General features: G+C 36.8%; 1 protein-coding gene across 4 annotated transcripts in view; it reads left to right on the top strand.

Annotated features, from left to right (window-relative positions):
* CEP57L1 (centrosomal protein 57 like 1) overlaps positions 1 to 22,752 on the top strand; it is an 83,201-nt gene that overhangs the window by 40,872 nt on the left and 19,577 nt on the right. For 2 of the 4 annotated variants that reach the window (XM_013966443.2, XM_005684592.3), the window contains exons 2-3: positions 18,671 to 18,836; positions 20,395 to 20,574. In XM_013966443.2, coding sequence (XP_013821897.1) covers positions 18,674 to 18,836; positions 20,395 to 20,574 — 343 coding nt within the window. In that variant the 5' untranslated portion in view covers positions 18,671 to 18,673. Of the gene's footprint in view, positions 1 to 12,571; positions 12,681 to 18,669; positions 18,837 to 20,394; positions 20,575 to 22,752 lie in introns of those variants that run through there. The other 2 variants (XM_005684593.3, XM_013966442.1) reach the window with 2 other exon arrangements.

Below are 22,752 nucleotides of genomic sequence, written 5' to 3'. Positions count from 1 at the left end.
TATTCTCTTTATTCTATGGGAAAGTTAATATTAAATTGTAGATAGGGGTGTCAGAAACTTCACTTTCTGCAGTCTTAGAAAATCCGTATATTCATGTACATACATATATCTATACATTTGCTCCTAGGAAAGGAAATAGCTTTCCTTGGTGAAAGTACTGTGGTGGGGAGTGGCAAGAGTGAGAATCAGATTAGAATTATTTTTATCAATTGCTCTAGATAGATTGCACTCTGAGAGAGATTTTGAGGACCTTCATCTACTAAAAGCAGGGAGAAGGCAGCAGTTTGGCTATATAATTAGTATATTTATAAGTCACACATTTAAATTGGGGGACTTCTGACAGTGATCAATTAGTGCTTAACTTTCACTCTAAAGCCATTTAGTCCTCTAACAACCTATTTAGATGATATGCTTGCTATTCAGTGAACTTGCAGTTTTATAAGATCCCAGAGCAGTCATGGGAAGTGATTTGTGCAATGTTTTATACTACCCTTGGAAAAGATGAAAAGTGCGTTGTCTGAACCAGGAATACACTCCTTTTCTGGAAAATTATGAAAGTGCTAAAGAAATTTTTTTTCATGGTGGCGTTGTTGAACTGATCAGCTTTTCTTAAAAGGGGCCAGGATATTCTGGATATAATGAAAATATTAAGTTAGTATGTTTGTGGCCTGTGAGTGAAAAAAAGAACCCCGAGTGTTGGACTGGGGCAGTAAATCATCTTCCTTGGCAGGAGCAAAGTTTTCTCTTCCTCCTGTCGTGTCTGGACAGTTACCAGGGCCTGTGGTGAATTTTGCAATCTAGTTCTCAAAGTTCCAGAGAATGTTGAAGCATTTCCCATGGACTCTGGGGTACAAGTTGTCTGATTTCACTTGTTGGTTGTTTTGTGTTTGGTTTATATCTTTTTATGGATGAGACTTTTTATGTTTAAAGGGATTATTAAAAATGTTTACTGCGATGGGGAGGAAAAGGATTTTTATAATTTTTAACCATCATTTTTGGTAGTTCTTTTACAAACAAATCAACACCTATATGAAATTATGTGTGAAGTACGCTTGAGAGCCAGAAAGTAACCACTCCACCGACACTCCACCCCAAAGTGTCTGGGCATTCAGAATAGTCCTTGGTTTACATTCCATTTACTGTATTTTTGATTCTAAAACATATTTTTTTTCACATTTAAAACACTTCCAAAATAGGGGTACATGTTGTAGTCATTATTGTCCTAGATTGAAATCAGATTACTTCAGAAAGGACTTGATTTGCCTCTAGCAGTCATTTGCACTGCTACCTGAGACTGTTTTAAATCCTCTGAGCATTACAGGGTTTTTTTGTTTTATACCCTGCTGGTAGTGTGAATTCAGATCATAAACCTGTGTAAGAACTGTCTTTTGGATGAAATTCCCTCTAGCTGGTGCCCAGTACTTAAAAGGTAGAGACTTGCAAGTTTTCTTGCTATCTCTTTTTGCATTGTGGTTTTAGTTTCCATGTATTCTACATTGTATTTGTTAGCTCTTCTGTTGTTCCAGCTTTACATGAGAGGTCTCCTATTTTTCTCTTCTTGTGGTGTATAAGAGACTAGTGCATCTTATAATATGTGGTAGCTTAGATTTGATTTTAAAAATCCATCAGATGCTTGCTTAGGCCCTTACTATACTTCTTTAGAACTTGTTTACTTTCACTGTAGACATAGTTCTAATAAACTCAATGTCATTGTTACTCAGTTCTTTGCTCATTCCTATCAGTGATCTTCAAACTTTTGCATAAGAATCAATTGGAGAGTGAAAATTACATATTTCTGCATCTTATCCCAGAGATTATTTACATGGACCTAGGGGATGCCCCTGATGTTCAAGCTGGTTTTAGAAAAGGCAGAGATCAAATTGCCAACATCTGCTGGATCATGGAAAAAGCAAGAGAGTTCCAGAAAAACATCTATTTCTGCTTTATTGACTATGCCAAAGCCTTTGACTGTGTGGATCACAATAAACTGTGGAAAATTCTGAAAGAGATGGGAATACCAGACCACCTATCCTGCCTCTTGAGAAATCTGTATGCAGGTCAGGAAGCAACAGTTAGAACTGGACATGGAACAACAGACTGGTTCCAAATCGGAAAAGGAGTACATCAAGGCTGTATATTGTCACCCTGCTTATTTAACTTCTATGCAGAGTACATCATGAGAAACGCTGGACTGGAAGAAACACAAGCTGGAATCAAGACTGCCGGGAGAAATATCGATAACCTCAGATATGCAGATGACACCACCCTTATGGCAGAAAGTGAAGAGGAACCAAAAAGCCTCTTGATGAAAGTGAAAGAGGAGAGTGAAAAAGTTGGCTTAAAGCTCAACATTCAGAAAACGAAGATCATTGCATCCGGTCCCATCACTTCATGGCAAAGAGATGGGGAAACAGTGGAAACAGTGTCAGACTTTATTTTTTTGGGCTCCAAAATCACTGCAGATGGTGACTGCAGCCATGAAATTAAAAGACGCTTACTCCTTGGAAGAAAAGTTATGACCAACCTAGATAGTATATTCAAAAGCAGAGACATTACTTTGCCGACTAAGGTCCGTCTAGTCAAGGCTATAGTTTTTCCAGTGGTCATGTATGGATGTGAGAGTTGGACTATAAAGAAGGCTGAGTGCCGAAGAATTGATGCTTTTGAACTGTGGTGTTGGAGAAGACTCTTGAGAGTCCCTTGGACTGCAAGGAGATCCAACCAGTCCATTCTGAAGATCAACCCTGGGATTTCTTTGGAAAGAATGATGCTAAAACTGAAACTCCAGTATTTTGGCCACCTCATGTGAAGAGTTGACTCGTTGGAAAAGACTCTGATGCTGGGAAGGATTGGGGGTAGGAGGAGAAGGGGACGACGGAGGATGAAATGGCTAGATGGCATCACGGACTCGATGGACGTGAGTCTGAGTGAACTCCGGGAGCTGGTGATGGACAGGGAGGCCTGGCGTGCTGCGATTCACGGGGTCGCAAAGAGTTGGACACGACTGAGTGTCTGAACTGAACTGAGAGGATGCCCAGGAATCCTCACTTTACGAAGTATCCTCAAGGTGTTTATACCTACGTGATTGAAGAACCATACTTGGAGAAAAACTGCACACTCTGTGTCTAAGTGAATATTCATGGCTTGAGCTGCTATCTGTGTATACTGATGACTTTCAAATCCTATCTTTAGTCTAAGCCATTCTTCCTTGATGCCTCTATTAAAGGCAGAATACACTCTGATCAAGGGTACATGGGCTCAAGTCCCAGCTCAGCCACTTATAACTGTGTGACCTTTGGCAAAGTTACTTAAGCTCTTAGTTGCCTCAAGTAAAATGAAATTAACATAAATACTTTATAGGGTTGCTTTGACAGTTCTGTGGATCAACACATGTACATTTCTTTGACTTGTGGCTGGTATTAGCTCAGTGTAAGTGGCAGTTGTTTTTATGTTGTTATTGTCCTAACAAGGGCTTCGCTGGTGGCTTACACAGTAAAGTGTCTGCCTACAGTGCGGGAGACCCAGGTTCAGTCCCTGGATCGGGAAGATACCCTGGAGAAGGAAATTGCAACACACTCCAGTACTATTGCCTGGAAAATTGCCAGAAGAGAGGAGCCTGGTGGGCTACAGTCCACGGGGTCACAAAGAATTGGACATGACTGAGCAACTAAGCACGTGCACACACACACATATACATTGTCTGACAAACACTTAAAACATGTCTAAAGTTAACCTTTTTTATTAACCTTGACACCCCTCAAAATCTGTTTTCTGCTTTGACTAGAGCTGTATTTAATTTCTCCCTATCATTAATTTTCTTCATCCCAGTCATACATTCTATAAATTCAGTATCCTAATTATCTCTAATTTGCCCTCTTCTTTTCGTTCCCACTTCTGTTGCTTTGGTTCAGATCTTTATTTTCACACATAGCGTTCTAGAATAGTCTCCTGTCTGGAAGTCTAACCTCTGGTTGTTTTTCTCTCTTCTGACTCTCAGAAATCTCTATCAAAGGCAATGTGATACTGCTACTTCTCTGACTCTCACTGCCCATGGGATAAAATCCAAACACCTGTGCCTGGCTTACTAGGCTCCTCTGATCTGGTTTCTGCCCTCTCTTCTGCAATACTTAGGCACATTTGCAATCTTCCAACATTTCTTGTAGTAGCTCTCCCAAAACATCACATTCTCTCTAGATTTCATAACTTTGGATAAATAAGCAATAAAGCATGGTGGTTAAAAGTGTGAGCTTTAGAGTCAAGCTGCCCAAGTTCTGACTTTGCTACTTTAGTTGTGTTACCTTGCACAAAACAGTTTTTCTGTGCCACAGTTTACTCATCTTTAAAATGAAAATAATTGTCCTCATAGAGTTGTTAGGTGGATTTTAGTAAATTAACACCTCAAGTAATAAAGGTGAGGTATCATTATTTTTATTACCATGCTGTTTCTTTTGCTTGTATACTTGATCCTCCTCTCTATCCATTTTCTCACTTTCTTTTGCCTGTCAAATCCTACTTACTCATCCTTTGTTTTTTAGTTTAAGAACTAGATTCTCCAGGAAGCCATCTCTGAAACCCCCAAACTTTTTAGATGCCCATCCTCTGGGTTCCCATGGTACCCTTTTTAGTATAATTAAGCTGTTAATGTTTTAAGGACTGCCAGGGACTGTTTTTCATCTTGGAATGGCTAATAAGTGAAATGTGATTGTTTTATTGTTTGTTTGTTATAGGTTGGGAAAGTAATTAGGGAAAGGATATTCTACTTGCATCAAGTAGTTCATAAAATCAGGAAGGGAAGAGATAGCAAGAGGTGAAAAGACAGAAAACAAAGTCTGTAACACTCTGGAACTTTCCAGCAAAAGGGCAGGCAAATCAACAATTATCAGTGTGATTCTCTAAGTATCATCATGCATAATTAAAATGCTATTATGATATCCTTAAGTCATCTCAAAGGTTAAATTGTGTTGAGTATACTCTGCCTGAAAGGAAGAAAAATAGGTTAAACATTTTAGAAATATTTCTTTTAAAACTAGTTAAAATAAATTTTGGCAATTAAATAGATAAGCTTTAGTTATTTATCATTGTCCAACAGCTCATTCCCCCTTGGGTTGGGTGACTAATCGGTACTCCCATAATTAATTCCAAATATTGAGTGTGCTCAATCTGTGGGAGAGAAAAAAAGTAAAGGCCAAGGAAGGTTTATGGCAACTAACCTAAGGACTGTTAACTTTAAAATTCATTATTTGTTGACTCAATTTCTAAATTCTTTATACATTTAATAACTTTGCCATCAATCATTCTGAAGGGTGTTGACCCAAAAAAATAGACTGCCAGATATTTCTCCAGCAAAAATGGGTTTATTTGGCATCAGCACAAAATTACACTTTGGAGTCTGCAGTTGTGGTGGGCCCTGTGCAAGTCTCAGCAGGGCAAGGGAAGGAGAACTCTTATACAGGAGAAAAGGAAGTTGGGAGGGCTGTAGTAAACTAAGAGTCTGTGGCTTTTCATTGGCTGAATCCTTGCCAGGAAAGAGGAGTATTTTTTCTTCCTGTTGGACTCAGCCATGTCACAGAGCATGAGAGCTCCCTCTTCTGATCTCTCCACTCTATTTAATTGAAGTTTCTATTAATTAACTTTTTAGAAGACAAATGATTAGAAACAAAGTTCGACAGATAAATATAATAAACATAAGAATGTTGAAACCCTTTCAAAATCACTTTTTTAAATGAAAACTTTCTGAAGAAATATCAGTAATACTTTAAAATTCTAATAATTATGATTTACTTTCTTAAATAAAATGATATTAAATTAAACACTATATGTAAAAGTATATACCAAGGTAAAGAGTTGGACACAACTGAGCAACTGAACTGAATGTGTGACTTTTTTTAAATGTAGGGCAGTATTTATAGAATTGTTCGGTTTGACTATGACAAACATTAGTGTAAAAAGGTAGGGAAAAGTTGTTGACCTACCGAATTAGTTTCAGGGAATTCATTTTACAAGTATTTTTTGGATTATGTCCTGAGAATACAGTGCCCTCTTGCAGAGCATAGAAGTTTAGATTGCAGCAACTCACAGAAGAAATAACATAATTGCCTTCCTTGAATTTATGTTGATTTAAGAGCATAAGACCCTTAAAAATGGAAAGATATAAGTGCCTCTACAAATATCAGTATAAACCATTGATTCTGTATGTCTTCAGCTGTTTCTACCTTTGCAGAAATCTAATTAAAAAGTAACTAGGAAATTTTGTTTCTTATTATAAAACTAATATGTATTTATTGTAGAGAATGTGTAAGAAAGTAGAAATCAGCCAGTTCAGTTCAGTCGCTCAGATGTGTCTGACTCTGCAAACCCCGTGGACTGCAGCACACCAGGCTTCCCTGTCCATCACCAGCTCCTGGAGCTTACTTAAACTCATGTCCATCACGTCATTTATGCCATACAACCATCTCATCCTGTGTCAAAATAACAAAAGAAAAATCCGTTGTCCCTCTAGTAACATTTAATATATTTGCAATTATTGTTATTATATAATATAATGGATATTATTTGCTATTATTTAGTACATTTATAGTCTTTTATCTATATTTATCTTTGTCCTTTTTAAAAATTGAGCTATAATTATATAATTTTATATCCTTTATTCACTTTATATTAAATCAAGAACATTTCTTCAAACTGAATATTCAAGATAAAGTACAGGTAAAGGTGATGGAGAGTCTAATCACTTATATAATCTCAGACATTGTTAAGTGTTAAACTTGCTGTATTCAAATTAGGTAAGGAAAAATCTAACTTTCTACTTATTAGATAAAATGTTTGTAAGTCTAGAAGTTTCAAATCTACAAATTGTTACATTTGCTTGGAAATTAGGTAGCACTTATATCATGGCAGTGAGAATTAATTGTGCACATAACAATTAGATGCTGTATTACAGTTTATAAAAGATTGGCATTGCTTTGCACTCTTTCAAAAACTGGGTATTGTATTAATGTAATCATATTTCTTCTATTTAAACTCATTTAGGATAATAGAGTTGAATGCTCAATAAAATTTTAATAATTATGAAATAAGCAAACTAATTTTATTGGATATACTGCTAGCAAACTTACCCCCTGTGTTTTGTCCCTACTCTCATTGTCTCTTACTCATCTTTCTTCAAAAGTGAGATTGCAGACTACTTGACGGCAGAAGCCATGCCCAGTTTGTTTTTTTCTACAAGGCGTAGCATGTTACATGTAGATGCTAAACAAATACCTGTTCTTACTTTGACTTTGTTACTACTTTCTCCAGCTTCTCCCCACCCCCTCCATTTTTGTTCTCTCCTCTTTGATCTCTTTGATTCTTCATTTGTCTTCTAAATGCTAGGTGGTCATCAGCATTTTGAACTCAACTCATTTCTCTCCTAAATCTGTCATTTTTGACCTTTTAAATTTTTGCCTCAACATGTATGAAGGGCACTACAATGGACAGATAACATTAGCTCTCTAATGGATAAAGGCATTGAATCTTAGCCACCCCTTTTCATGCACACACACATGCTAATCTTTATGCTCTCCTTGGGTAATCTAGTGGATAACCAAATCTGTATCTCTAGATTTAGCCTAGACTGCTCACCTAAACTCCAAACCTCTATTTCAATTCAGTTGGTGAATAGCTCTTGTCTGTAAGCACCTCAAATTCAACTATATCTAAAACAGAGTTTGTTGTTTTCATCAGACTTGTATCTCCTTTTATATTATTCCTGTTAATGCCACTACCCTCTTTTTCCTTGCCCAAGTAAAATTTTGGGGAGTATTTTTGATTTTTTGCTCTCCTCCATTTCACATATCTAGTTGGTTCCTATGTCCTTTTGATTGTATCTTGCAAGAATCTTTCATGTTGATCTCACTTACTCCAGTCTTCATTCAGGCCTTATATTTTTCCTCATTTTACTTACTTCAGTAACGTCCTAATTTGTCTGTCTGTAATTTCTTCCCACCCAGTGCTGTCTGAATAAACTTGTCAGAATACAAGCCTGATCATGTTGTTCCCCTTTATATCCCTTCTTACCTCCCCACTGTCTGATCCTATAAAATACAAACTCGTTTTGTGTTATACAGATCCTTTGTGGTTTGGCCCATATACTTATTAGCCATTTCTCTCTTTTTTTTTTTAATTGGCAGATAATTGCCTTACAGTATTGTGCTGGTTTCTGCCATACACCAACATGAATTAGCCACAGGCATACACATGTCTCCTCCCTCCTGAATCCCCCTCCCATCTTCCTCTCCATCCCACCCCTTCTAGGTTGTCACAGAGCACTAGGTTGAGCTCCCTGTGTCACACAGCAAATTCCTACTTGCTTTCTATTTTATATATGGTAATATTTAGGTTTCCATGCTCTTCTCTCAGTTCATCCCACCCTCATCTTCCCTCGCTGCATCCACAAATCTATTCTGTCTGCGTCTCCTTTCAGTTCAGTTCAGTCGCTCAGTCGTGTCTGACTCTTTGTGACCCCATGAATCGCAGCAAGCCAGGCCTCCCTGTCCATCAACAACTCCCGGAGTTCACTCAGACTCGCATCCATCGAGTCAGTGATGCCATCCAGCCGTCTCATCCTCTGTCGTCCCCTTCTCCTCCTGCCCCCAATCCCTCCCAGCATCACAGTCTTTACCAATGAGTCAGCTCTTTGCATGAGGTGGCCAAAGTACTGGAGTTTCAGTTTTAGCATCATTCCTTCCAAAGAAATCCCAGGGCTGATCTCCTTCAGAATGGACTGGTTGGATCTCCTTGCAGTCCAAGGGACTCTCAAGAGTCTTCTCCAACACCACAGTTCAAAAGCATCAATTCTTCAGCGCTCAGCCTTCTTCACAGTCCAACTCTCACATCCATACATGACCACAGGAAAAACCATAGCCTTGACTAGACAGACCTTAAGTTGACAAAGTAATGTCTCTGCTTTTGAATATACTATCTAGGTTGGTCATAACTTTTCTTCCAAGGAGTAAGCATCTTTTAATTTAGTGGCTGCAGTCACCATCTGCAGTGATTTTGGAGCCCCAAAAAATAAAGTCTGACACTGTTTCCACTGTTTCCCCATCTCTTTGCCATGAAGTGATGGGACCGGATGCCATGATCTTCGTTTTCTGAATGTTGAGCTTTAAGCCAACTTCTTCACTCTCCTCTTTCACTTTCATCAAGAGGCTTTTTAGTTCCTCTTCACTTTCGCTGCCCTGCAAATAGGTTCATCTTTCTAGATTTCAGATGCATGCGTTGATATACAATGTGTTTCTCTTTCTGACTTACTTCACTCCGTGCAATAGGCTCTAGCTTCATCCACCTCATTAGGACTGACTCAAAGGCATTCTTTTTTATAGCTGAGTAATAGTCCATTGTGTGTATGCACCACAATTTCCATATCGATCTGTTGATGGACATCTAGGTTGCTTCCATGTCTTAGCTGTTGTAAAAAGTGCTGCAGTGAACATTGGGGTACATGTGTCTGCTTCAATTCTGGTTTCCTCAGGGTATATGCTTAGTAGTGGGATTGTTGGGTCATATGGTAGTTTTATAAAGAATCTCCATACTGTTCTTCATAGTGGCTGTATCAATTTACATTTCCACCAACAGTGTGAGAGGGTTCCCTTTTCTCCATATCGTCTCCAGCATTTATTGTTTGTAGATTTTTTAACGATAGCCATTTTGGTCAGTGTGAGGTGATACCTCATTGTCTTTTCGATTTGCGTTTCTCTAATACTGAGCATCTTTTCATGTGTTTCTTGGCCATCTGTATATTTTCTTTGGAGAAATATCTGTTTAGGTCTTCTGCCCATTTTTTTAATTTGTTAATTTTTTATTGAAGGATAATTGCTTTACAGAATTTTGCTGTTTTCTCTCATACCTCAATATGAATCAGCCATAGGTATACTTATATCCCCTCCCTTTTGAACCTCCCTTCCATCTCTCTCCCCATCCCACCCCTCTAGGTTGATACAGAGCCCCTGTTTGAGTTTCCTGAGCCATATAGCAAATTTCCATTGACCATCTATTTTACATATGGTAATATAAGTTTCCATGTTACTCTTTCCATACATCTCACCCTCTCCTCCCCTCTCCCCATGTCCGTAAGTCTATTCTCTATGTCTGTTTCTCCATTGTTGCCCTGTAAATAAATTCTTCAGTGCCATTTTTCTAGATTCCATAAATATGTGTTAGAGTATGGTATTTATCTTTCTCATTCTGACTCACTTCACTCTGTATAATAGGTTCTAGGTTCATCTATCTCATTAGAACTGACTCACATGTGTCCCTTTTTATGGCGAGTAATATTCCATTGTGTGTATGTACCACAACTTCTTTATCCATTCATCTATCAGTGGACACCAAGATTGCTTCCTTGTTCTGGCCATTGTAAATAGTGCTACAATGAACAATGGGATACATGTATCTCTTTCAATTTTGGTTTCCTCAGGGTATGTGCCTACTAGTGGGATTGTAGTGTCATATGGTAGTTTTATTTCCTAGTTTTTTAAGAATCTCCAAACTGTTCTTCATAGTGGCTGTATCAATTTACATTCCCACCAACAGTGCAAGAGGGTTCCCTTTTCTCGATATCCTCTCCAGCATTTATTGTTTGTAGATTTTTTTAATCATAGCCATTTTGGTCAGTGTGAGGTGATACCTCATTGTCGTTTCACTTTGCATTTCTCTAATACTGAGCATCTTTTCTTGTGTTTGTTGTCCATCTGTATATTTTCTTTGCAGAAATGTCTGTTTAGATGTTCTGCCCATTTTTTGATTGGGTTGTTTGTTTTTCTTTTATTGCGCTGTGCTGTGTGAGCTGTTTATATTTAGTTGTTTTTCAGTTGTTTCATTAGCAATTATTTTCTCCCATTCTGAAGGTTGTCTTTGTTTTATCTAGTTTATTGTTTGCTTTGCTATGCAAAAGCTTTTAAGTTTAATTATGTCCCATTAGTTTACATTTGTTTTTATTTCCATTACTCTAGGAGGTGGGTCAAAGAAGATCTTGCTGGGATATGTGTCAAAGAGCACCACCTATGTTTTCCTCTAATAGCTTCTAGCCATCTCTTATTGCCGACATTTATTTAGTGTGCTCCAACCAAATTCTCTAGGATCTGTCATGTCCCTCCTTGTTTATACTCCTGTCTCCAATGATTATGTATTTGAAAATTTTATATTCCTGTTAAGCCTCTTACTGTCTGCTTGATTTCTGTCTTTCATATGTTTCCTCAATGTCTGGTAAGCCTTGGCTAAACAACTTATATTTAAGAATGGAGCACTAAAAAACTGATTAGGAGACTTCCCTGGTGGTCTAGTGGCTAAGACTCTGCTGCCAATTCAGGGGGTGCAGGTTCAGTCTCTGGTGAGGAAACTAACATGCCATATGCTGCATGGCATGACCAAAAGATAAAATAATAATTTTTTTTAAATTGAAAACTCCAGATTTATCCAATCCATTCATTTTATTGTCTTTAGTATCTCAGTTACCTTGGGCTAGTCATAGTCCCTTGATAAGGATTTTCCCATCTCCACTTGGATGTGTCAGTTCAGTTCAGTCACTCAGTGGTGTCTGAGTCTTTGCGACCCTGTGAATTGTAGCACGCCAGGCCTCCCTGTCCATCACCAACTCCTGGAGTTCACTCAGACTCACGTCCATCGAGTCGGTGATGCCATCCAGCCATCTCATCCTCTGTCGTCCCCTTCTCCTCCTGCCCCCAATCCCTCCCAGCATCACAGTCTTTTCCAATGAGTCAACTCTTCGCATGAGGTGGCCAAAATACTGGAGCTTCAGCTTTAGCATCATTCCTTCCAAATAACACCCAGGACTGATCTCCTTCAGAATGGACTGGTTGGATCTCCTTGCAGTCCAAGGGACTCTCAAGAGTCTTCTCCAACACCACAGTTCAAAAGCATTAATTCTTCGGCACTCATCTTTCTTCACAGTCCAACTCTCACATCCATACATGACTACTGGAAAAACCATAGTCTTGACTAGACGGATGTTTTGTTGGCAAAGTAATGTCTCTGCTTTTGAATATGCTATCTAGGTTGGTCATAACTTTCCTTCCAAGGAGTAAGCATCTTTTAATTTCATGGCTGCAGTCACCATCTGCAGTGATTTTGGAGCCCCCAAAAATAAAGTCCGACACTGTTTCCACTGTTTCCCCATCTATTCTGTGAAATGAATCTTGCTGCTTTCAGTCTGGTTTCCCACCCTCACCTGTGCTGAGTGTCCCCCAATCCAGAGATACTCCCAAATTCCCTCTTTGTAAACAAAAAAAAACAAAACTAAACTCCTAATTTTCTTTCCAGATGGGGGATAAAGCAATCTCCAGTTATGTGGAGAAGCAATGGGGATTTAGACATATAATTTACTTCTAAATTAAACTTTCATCCTGTTCACTCGGTTTCAGCCCTATCTTAACAACTTACAAGTTTATTCACACTGCGTGTGTGCATACTCAGTTGAGTCCAACTCCTTGCACCTCCATGGACTGTAGCCTACTAGATTCCTCTGTCTATGTAATTTTCCAGGCAAGAATACTGGAGTAGGTTGCCATTTCCTACTCCAGGGGATCTTCCCAACCCAGGGATCGAACTCGCTTCTCCTGCATCTCCAGCCCTGGCAGGCGATTCTTTACCTGAGCCACCTGAGACTCCCATTATTTACGGAGGTACAGCTAATTCATGAGCCATTTTAGAGATTTGTTTAAAAGTCACTTTCATTACTTGAGTTAGGAATTTGTCTTTTTTGCATTAGCTAAGTCTGTTATTACTTGTACATCTGTTTTCCATTTGCAAAGTTATATTGTTGTCACCTTTTCTGATTTCTTTGTCCTTGTAGGTTTATAACTTTTTTAAAGTTTAAATATTATTTTAGTGGTTTTAAAGAGGAAGCAAAAATCAGTGTATATGTTCACTCTGCCATATTTACCTAAACTACTCTTTCCAAACTGTTCATAATGCCAAATTATTTCTGGCTTTACTTATCTCTCTGTCCAGCAAAAAGAGTTAGATTATCTCTCTTCTGTGTTCCTGTGACATTCTATGTATGCTTTTGTTATGGAATTGATCCCATTGATTCATATCTTGTTTTTAATTTGTCTCCCCTACCACACATTGTTGTACAGCCTGTACACTGTGGTACAACTGATATTCCAGAACTTTTTCATCTGGGAAAAGTGGAACTCTACAACTCTGCATTTGCCCCTCCCCTCAGCTACTATTCTACTTCTGTTTTTTATGAGTTTGACTACTCTAGATAACTCATATTAGTGGAATCATACAGTATTTGTTTTTCTGTGACTGGTTTATTTCACTTAGCATAATGTCCTCAATGTTCATCCATGTTTTAGCATGCGTTAGAATTTCCTCTCATTTTAAGGCCAAGTAGTATTCCATTGTATGTCTATATGTTTTGTTTATCTGTTTATTCATTGATGGATGTTTGGATTGTTTCCACCATTTGGCTGTAGAGAATAATACTGTTATGAATATGAGTGTACAAGTATCTATTTGAGACCCTGCTTTCAATTATTTTGGATATATATACTTAGAAGTGTCATCATTTTTATGACATTGACATTTTTTAAGAATACAGTCCCCCCTTTGTAAAAATAGAATGTCTTTCATTTGGGGCTTATGTGATGTGCTAAGATTCAGGTAACACATTCCTGGACAGAATGCTGCATTGCAAATAATATATTCTGCTTTCCTTTTGTCTTTCAATTTTGTTCATAATTTCTATATGTTGTGGTATGAATTTTAATGTAGCCTTTATATCTTTATTTTTATTTTCTCCCTGATTTTAAACATAAAATGTCTCACCGTCTTCTAAGATTAACTATCCACTGCTTTTTTTAATAGAAGACAATTAGCTCTGTACTGTATCTGAAGTTTTATACTGATGTGTGCAGTCAGATAAATGTTTAACTGGATTTTTCCCCCTATTTTTTGTAACATCATTTATTGAACGGACAACAAATGAATCATTTGTTGAATCCTCTGGAAGTATTGACGTGAAGTTCTTAGATTTACTAATTTCTATTGACCAGTTTGTTTTTATATCACTATCTTAACACTATAATTATTACATATTATAAATAATAGATTGTGATATCTATTAGAGAACCTATAAGGCAGATCCCTTAACCACAGATTTTTCTACTCAGTAAGAAAAAAAAAAGTAAGAGTACTTTTTAAAGTATAATAATATACATTAACAATAAAATAAAGTTAGTCCAACCTTTACTGTGTTTGTTCTTTAGATAAGTTAACCTATATGCATACACAAAGAAAACCAGATAAAAGAAACAGAACTATTGACCTTTTTCCAGTCTCTCTAAAGAAAAGTCTGAGCTTGAAAGAATTACCAGCAAATTACCAAGAATTACCAGTGAAATGCCAAACAGAGAGTCCTCTGTTTCAAGACCCTCTTGTAGTATCTCTTATCGCCTCCTAAATGCTGTCTCCCTAATAGTCCTCTGGGATTATGCAATGATGATGGCACAGTCAGCCACCAGCAAGTATAGACATTGGTTGTTTAAACAGACCATTTTGGAACATTTGCTTCCCTCAAGAGCAAGTGAAAATGCTTTGCAGTTAAGTATTTGTGTCTAACACATTCTTCAGGTGGGGGATAGTTTCTTTATGCAGTGGTACCTCAGCTTCAGTCAATACCAAAATCAGGTTGATTATGTTCTTTGCAGCCAAAGAGGGGAGAACTCTATACAGTCAGTAAAACCAAGACCTGGAGCTGACTGGCTCAGATCATGAACTTCTTATTGCAAAATTCAGACTTAAATGGAAGAAAGTAGGAAAAACCACTAGGCCATTAAGGTATGACCTAAATCAAATCCCTTATGATTACAGTGGAGATAACAAATAGATTCAAGGGATTATATCTGGTAGACAGAGTGCCTGAAAAACTATGGACAGAGGTTCATAATATTATATAGGAGGTGGTGACCAAAACCATCCCCAAGAAAAAGAAAGACACAGAGACAGAGTGGTTGGAGGAGGAGGCTTTACAAATAGCTGAGGAAAAGAAGAGAAGCAAAAGACAAGGGAGAAAGGGAAAGATATACCCAACTGAATGCAGAGTTCCAAAGAATAGCAAGGAAAGATAAGAAGGCCTTCTTAAATGAACAATGCAAAGAAATAGAGGAAAACAATAGAATGGGAAAGACCAGAGATCTATTCAAGAAAATTGGAGATATCAAGGGAATATTTCATGCAAGGATGAGCACAATAAAGGACAGAAACGGTAAAGACCTAAATGAAGCAGAAGAGATTAAGAAGAGATAGCAAGAATACACAAAACAATTGTACAAAAAATGTCTTAATTACCTGGATAACCATGATGGCATGGTCACTCATATAGAGCCAGATATCCTGGAGTGTGAAGTCAAATGGGCCTTAGGAAGCATTACTACAAACAAAGTGAGTGCAGGTGATGGAATTTCAGCTGAACTATTTCAAATCCTCAAAGAGGATGCTATTTAAAAAGTGCGGCACTCAGTATGCCAGAAAATTTGGAAAACAGCAGTGGCCACAGGATTGGAAAAGGTCAATTTTCATTCCAATCCCAAAGAAGAGCAATGCCAAAAAATGTTCTAACTGCCATACAATTGCACTCTTTTCCTATACTAGCAAGATTATGCTCAAAATCCTTCAAGCTAGGCTTCAATAGTACATGAACTGAGAACTTCCAGATGTTCAAGCTGGGTTAAGAAAAGGCAGAGGAACCAGAGATCAAATTGCCAACATTTTGTTGAATCATGGAGAAAGCAAGGGAGTTCCAGAAAAACCATCTACTTCTGCTTCATTGACTATGCTTAAACCTTTAAGTGTGTGGATCACAGCAAACTGTGGAAAATTCTTAAAGAGAAGGAAGTACCAGACCATCTTACCTGCCTCCTGAGAAATCTGTATATAGGTCAAAACACAACAGTTAAAACTGGACATAGAGCAACTGACTGATTCCAAATTGGGAAAGGAGTACGACAAGGCTGCACATTGTCACCCTGCTTATTCAACTTCTATGCAGACTACATCAGTGAAATGCCAGGCTGGATGAATCACAAGCTGGAATTAAAATTGCCAGAAGAAATATCAGCAACCTCAGATATGCAGATGATAACACTCTAATGGCAGAAAGCGAAGAGGAACTAAAGAGTCTCTTGATGAAAAGAGGAGAGTGAAAAAGCTGGCTTGAAACTCAACATTCAAACAACCTTAAGATCATGGCATCTAGTCCCATCACTTCATGGCAAATAGAAGAGGGGAAAAAGTGGAAGCAGTGACAGGTTTTATTGCGCTCCAAAATCACCACAGACAGTGATTGCAGCCATTAAAATTAAAAGACTCTTGCTCCTTGGAAGGAAAACTATGACAAACCTATATAGCATATTAAAAAGTAGAGGCATCACTTTGCTGACAAAAGTCTATATGTTCTAAACTGTGGTTTTTCCAGAGTCATTTACGGATCTGAGAGTTGGACCATAAAGAAGGCTGAGCACTGAAGAATTGATTCTTTCGAATTGTGGTGCTGGGAAAGACTCTTGAGAGTCCCTTGGACAACAAGGAGATCAAACCAGTCAGTTCTAAAGAAATCAACCCTGAATATTCATCTGAAGGACTGATGCTGAAGCTGAAGCTCCAATACTTTGGCCACCTGATGTGAAGAACTGACTCATTGCAAAAGACCCTGATACTAGGAAAGATTGAAGGCAAAAGGAGAAGGAGGTGGCAGAGGATGAGATGATTAGATAGCATCACTGACTCAATGGACATGAATTTGAGCAAACTCAGGGAGATACTGTAAGACAGAAGAGCCTGGCATGCTATAGTCCAGAAGGTTGCAGAGAGTCAAACATGACTTAGCAACTGAACAACAATTTTTAAGCACTCGCTTACAATATAGGACTAGGTTATAAGGCTTAAGCTGGAACCCCGAGTACAGTGAAAACTCATGGCTCTTTTCTCTCATTTATTGTTGCCTTTTTCTTTTCATCATAACCTAGTGGGTTTTTATTCTGCTTATGCCTACTTTCAGATGTGTTTACACACTTAATTTAAATAAACTTTGGTCTAATTTTTAATTTATTGGTATCTTCTGAGTAATCATTTCATATACATTAAAACCTTTGAATTTGAAATTGTTTTTTAATTCATGCAAAAATTCATCTAGTAAAATAATACCATATTTGGGACTGAGGAAGCAGACACTCTTCCCAAGGACTTCAGTGTATAGTGATTAATCCAACATTTTATTCTTTTCATTATTGGAGAGACTCAATAGGAGCTGAAAACTAAATCAAGTATCTTGAGTAACTCCAAGGTTCTTTGGATAGCTTTAAACACATCCCTCTCTCTGAAGATGTACAGTCATGTTCAGAGCATCTGCCCTTTGGTGCTCTACCTAACTTTGCTCTCTTATTTTTTGAAGGAACAACAGTTTAGATAGATATAGTTTCCCATGGGGAGCAGACAGTGTCTGAGGAGCAAGAACCCAGAGAGACAGAGACATGTTTAGTAAATGGTAGCCAGTGCTGATAACAATAAAAAAATGATTGCCTTTCAAGATTTAAGAGCATCAAGTATTCTGGCAAAGCTTCCTAGGCTATCTAACCTCTAATCTAGACTGATGAAGAATGTCCTTGAAGACAACACACCATGGCAGTGGCTAAGCAGAAAACCCTGTTGAGTGAAGTATGTTTCCTGCCATCACAGGAAACACAGTCACGGAAGTATCTTCCCTTGCCTTGTGAATTGGGAAGGTAGTGAAATCAATGAAAATTTGCAATTCTCAAAAATTAAAGTAGATTAATTTATATAAAGAAATTCTAAATTTACATTTTAAAGCAACTTTATTTTTAAAAATTGTGCTGGTGAATTGTTTTGTATATAAACAATTTTCTGCTTCAGTGTGGTTATTAATTAACATTGACTATAATCTATTAAGTATAATATATTTCTAAAATATTTAAATTACAGAAAAAGAAAATGACTTAGGAAACTTTACAAATTACCTGCTAAGATACTTAAAATGGCTCTCCAACAAACATACAAAAAAAACCTCAAAATGGCAAGATAAAGCTCTTTTAGATTTTTAGATTTGGAATCCTAAACTAGCTGCTTAGAATGCTAGTGCATTAAATAGGGTTGTAGAATTCAAGGCTTAGATACAGAAATTGAGATATCCAAAATTACCCTTAAAAATACATTAGGAAGTCATATTGGAGTCTAGAGAATCATATCATATGAGTGGCTTCTGTTTCAAAGCTATGTTGTCTCTTAGAATATGTACTTTATGTTTGAATGCTAGAGTCAAACTTTGTAGAGGAGTGCTCAGATGATGATCTTACAATCAAGTGAGAAACCAGGAAATTCATACCACTCATGTAATGCTCACTTCAGAGCATATACTCTGAGAATCAGGCAAAATTGTCTATACTGTTTATAGAGTAAATTGTCATTTTTTTCTTTTACTGGTGAACTTATTATGGTTGAACTTGTGATAATAAACTTTATAAAGACACAATTCCACAGTATATGACTATATAGTTATGTTAAAAGTTCCCCCTGAATTTTTTCTGATATCTTTGTTATTCACATAGGAAAAAAATGATGCTATACTATGTCTTTCCTTTATTCTCTACAGAGAATGAATTCTGAATTAATGCACAGTATAGTCGGAAGCTATCTTAAACCTCCAGAAAGAGTGTGTGTTCCATCAGTCACTCAGAGTGATGAATCATCTCAGACTCACTACTCTGTGAACTTAGAAGTTACATCTTCTAAAATGCTTCATAGTCCAAATAGCCAAGGTAATGCTAATAAAAATCATATTTTAAATTAGGGAAATTAGGAAGCATGTTATATAAAACTTTTCATTTTTATGTAGAAAATAAGATGATTGTGTATTTAACTAATCTTAGTAAAATGCTGATTTTTACTCTGTTGCTTAAAGTTTCTGTAAATTTAAGTTACTTAACATTTTTTATTTTGGCTTCTTTGCTATAAGATGAAGATTAATATAACCAGCTAGGCACATATTGCAAATTTATCTTTAAAATGTCACTAAAAATAGGAAAATATTCTGAAGAATAAAAGGTCAGATTTGGAGAATCCTTCTAAAGAATAAGATGATTAGAATATTAAAGAATTAAGTTGATTTTAATCTTATTCAAGGATTAAATTCAGAAATTGCATATATCCAAAATTACCCTTGAAAATTCTTCATGAATCCAGTTCACTGGAGTAAATACAAGATACAAGTATTATAACTTTTAAAATATAAGTTTAAGAGAATCTTAAAATTGAATTAGAAAAACATTTATGATTCCAGACATACCTGTACCATACACATTACTTTCTAAGATGCTGATAGCCATGTTTTTTAATCTTTTATAATAGTGGTTGCCATTATAAATAGACTATAGCTTTGTGGACAAAGCAACTATAAGAAATATTAATCCAAATCAAACAATAATCTCTAACAAACATCCTTCTAATTGGATATGAACTATATGAAAGTTAATCTTGAACATTTATTTATATTCCATTCATCTATAGTTTTATAATTTGAGGCTGTAACTGAGAACATATAAGATAATGTTTGAAAATTTTATAACTCAAGCTTACCTGAATTATGAAGATATTAATGTATCTGAATAATAATCATAGTAGTACATGTGTATCACAATCTTTCAAGCCTGACATCAGTTAAACCACTAGATTGTAATTTTTTCTTGATGGAAGAAGCAATGTTCTACCTCATATGTCCTAATAATTAACATTATATCTTGGACAAAGAAACAATAAATGTTTGTGATTTGACTGAAACTGAATACATCAAGAACTGAGAACAATTTTTAACTTTAAACCTAAATTTCCTTGTTAATTAGTGAACAGCATATTTTAATTTTCCTTATCCATGCTCAGACTTGTATGCCTCAAACTTCTTCTCCTTTCTCCCATGTTCCCTCTCTTCCTGCCTTCTTCACCCACTTCTTCTTCCCTTCCTCCCACACTCCTGTCTCTCCCACTCTCTCCCTCTCTCTATACACACACACACATATATACATATATATTTTTTTGCATATGTTTTGAACATATTTGCTTTGTTAAATTAAAATGTGATTATTAGCTTTCTCACATCTCAAACTTAGAAAACTACTAAATATAATCATAAATATTTTATTTTTATAAGACGTTAGAATTTGTTCCTTTTTAGAATTTTAGTAATTTTTCTTTTTCATGAGGAATATAAATTACTTTTTTTTAACTTAAGTAACAAAAATATACTGCTCACTTTTATATGCTGCTATGATTATAAGTGCTCAAAAATTCTCACTTAAAATATCAAGACAATTTTTTCAACAGCTCTTATTTTAGCATTAAAAACTCTTCAGGAAAAGATTCATCGTTTAGAGTTAGAGAGAACACAAGCTGAAGATAACCTGAACATTCTTTCCAGAGAAGCGGCACAATATAAAAAGGCCTTGGAGAATGAAACAAGTGAGAGAAATCTGGCACACGAGGAACTGATAAAGCAGAAAAAAGGTAAGAAAATTCAATAATTCTCAGAAGGAAGAGGTTACCAAAGTTTACAACTTGAATATAAAAAGCCCAGTCTAAGAAGGTTTACTCAATATCTTGTTCTTATATGCGTTCACACCTTGTGGGCTTGTTCTCAGATGTTTTGATATTTGCACTAAATGGATATAATTTTAAACTTGCCTGTATATTATCTGTTACCCCAGTTCATAAATTATTGAGATTAAAAGAAAAATTAAGTTTTTAGGCAAGTTGTATTTAGGAATTATAATATTTTCAGAGTACCAACAAAATTCATGTATTATTCAGTTGAGTTCAGTTGCTCAGTCGTGTCTGACTCTGCGGCCCCATGAACTGCAGCCTGCTAGGCTTCCTTGTCCATTACCAACTCCTGGAGTCCACCCAAACCCATGCCCATTGAGTCGGTGATGCCATCCAACCATCTCATCCTCTATCGTCCCCTTCTCCTCCTGCCCTCAATCGTTCCCAGCATCAGAGTCTTCTCCAATCAGTTAGCTTTTCGCATCAGGTGTCCAAAGTATTGGAGTTTCAACTTCAACATCAGTCTCTCCAGTGAACACCCAGGACTGATCTCCTTTAGGATGGACTGGTTGGATCTCCTTGCAGTCCAAGGGACTCTCAAGAGTCTTCTCCAACACCACAGTTCAAAAGCATCAGTTCTTCGGCACTCAGCTTTCTTTATAGTCCAACTCTCACATCCATACATGACCACTGGAAAAACTATAGCCTTGACTAGACGGACCTATGTTGGCAAAGTAATGTCTCTGCTTTTAATATGCTGTCTATAGGTTGGTCATCACTTTTCTTCCAAAGAGCAAGTATCTTTTAATTTCATGGCTACAATCACCATTTGCAGTGATTTTGGAGCCCAGAAAAATAAAATCAGCCACTGTTCCACTGTTTCCTCATCTATTTGCCATGAAGTGATGGGACCAGATGCCATGATCTTCGTTTTTTGAATGTTGAGCTTTAAGCCAACTTTTTCACTCTCCTCTTTCACTTTCATCAAGAGGCTCTTTAGTTCTTCTTCACTTTCTGCCATAACGGTGGTGTCATCTGCATATCTGAGGTTATTGATATTTCTCCCGGCAGTCTTGCTTCCAGCTTGTGCTTCATCCAGTCCAACATTTTTCATGATGTACTCTGCATATAAGTTAAATAAACAGGGTGACAGTATACAGCCTTGATGTACTCCTTTTCCGATTTGGAACCAGTCTGTTGTTCCATGTCCAGTTCTAACTGTTACTTCCTGACCTGCATACAGATTTCTCAAGAGGCAGGTCAGGTGGTCTGGTATTCTTATCTCTTTCAGAATTTTCCACAGTTTCTTGTGATCCACACAGTCAAAGGTTTTGGCATAGTCAATAAAGCAGAAATAGATGTTTTTCTGGAACTCTCTTGCTTTTTCCATGATCCAGCAGATGTTGGCAATTTGATTTCTGGTTCCTCTGCCTTTTCTAAAACCAGCTTGAACATCTGGAAGTTCACGGTTCACGTATTGTTGAAGCCTGGCTTGGAGAATTTTAAGCATTACTTTTCTAGCGTGTGAGATGAGTGCAATTGTGTGGTAGTTTGAGCATTCTTTGGCATTGCCTTTCTTTGGGAAAGGCAATAATTATCATATCAAATATTATATATTATTATCATATCATATATTATTAGCCTGCAATATAATTAAAATGCTTCCTATTTTTACTAGTTTTTTAAAAATTTGAAAATACAAAGCAATGCTAGTAATTAAACAATATAAAAATAAAACAATAAAAATAGCTTAAAAGATTAATTGGAAGAAGTGGACAGGTAGGTGGTTTCTAAGGAAATTAGGAAAAGGACTTCTGGACACAAGTTTTAGAGATTTAGAACATAAGTGCTATAAAGTTCACTTCAAAACTGTGGCTTTTCCCCCCCCGTTACACTATATCATCCTCATAAACAAGGTTCAAGTTTGTGTTTCGACTTAAAAATAGAAGAAATGAGGAGAAAAAAAAAAAGTCCTGAGGTAACTGAACGAAAGTAGAATAAATAGCCAAGGAAGGTAAAGAATTAGAATGAGGTTGCTTACTTCCTACAGAATTAACTATGTGATCAGTAGTTGATAAATAAGGAAAATGGAAATGGTAGAATGCATATATCTGAGTTTTCAGAAAGAGAAGAAATGTATTA

The sequence above is a fragment of the Capra hircus genome, chromosome 9 (assembly GCF_001704415.2).
Source record: "Capra hircus breed San Clemente chromosome 9, ASM170441v1, whole genome shotgun sequence".
Taxonomy (NCBI): domain Eukaryota; kingdom Metazoa; phylum Chordata; class Mammalia; order Artiodactyla; family Bovidae; genus Capra; species Capra hircus.
Note: the sequence above shows the minus strand (reverse complement) of the source record. Positions and strands in the feature narration are given on the sequence as shown.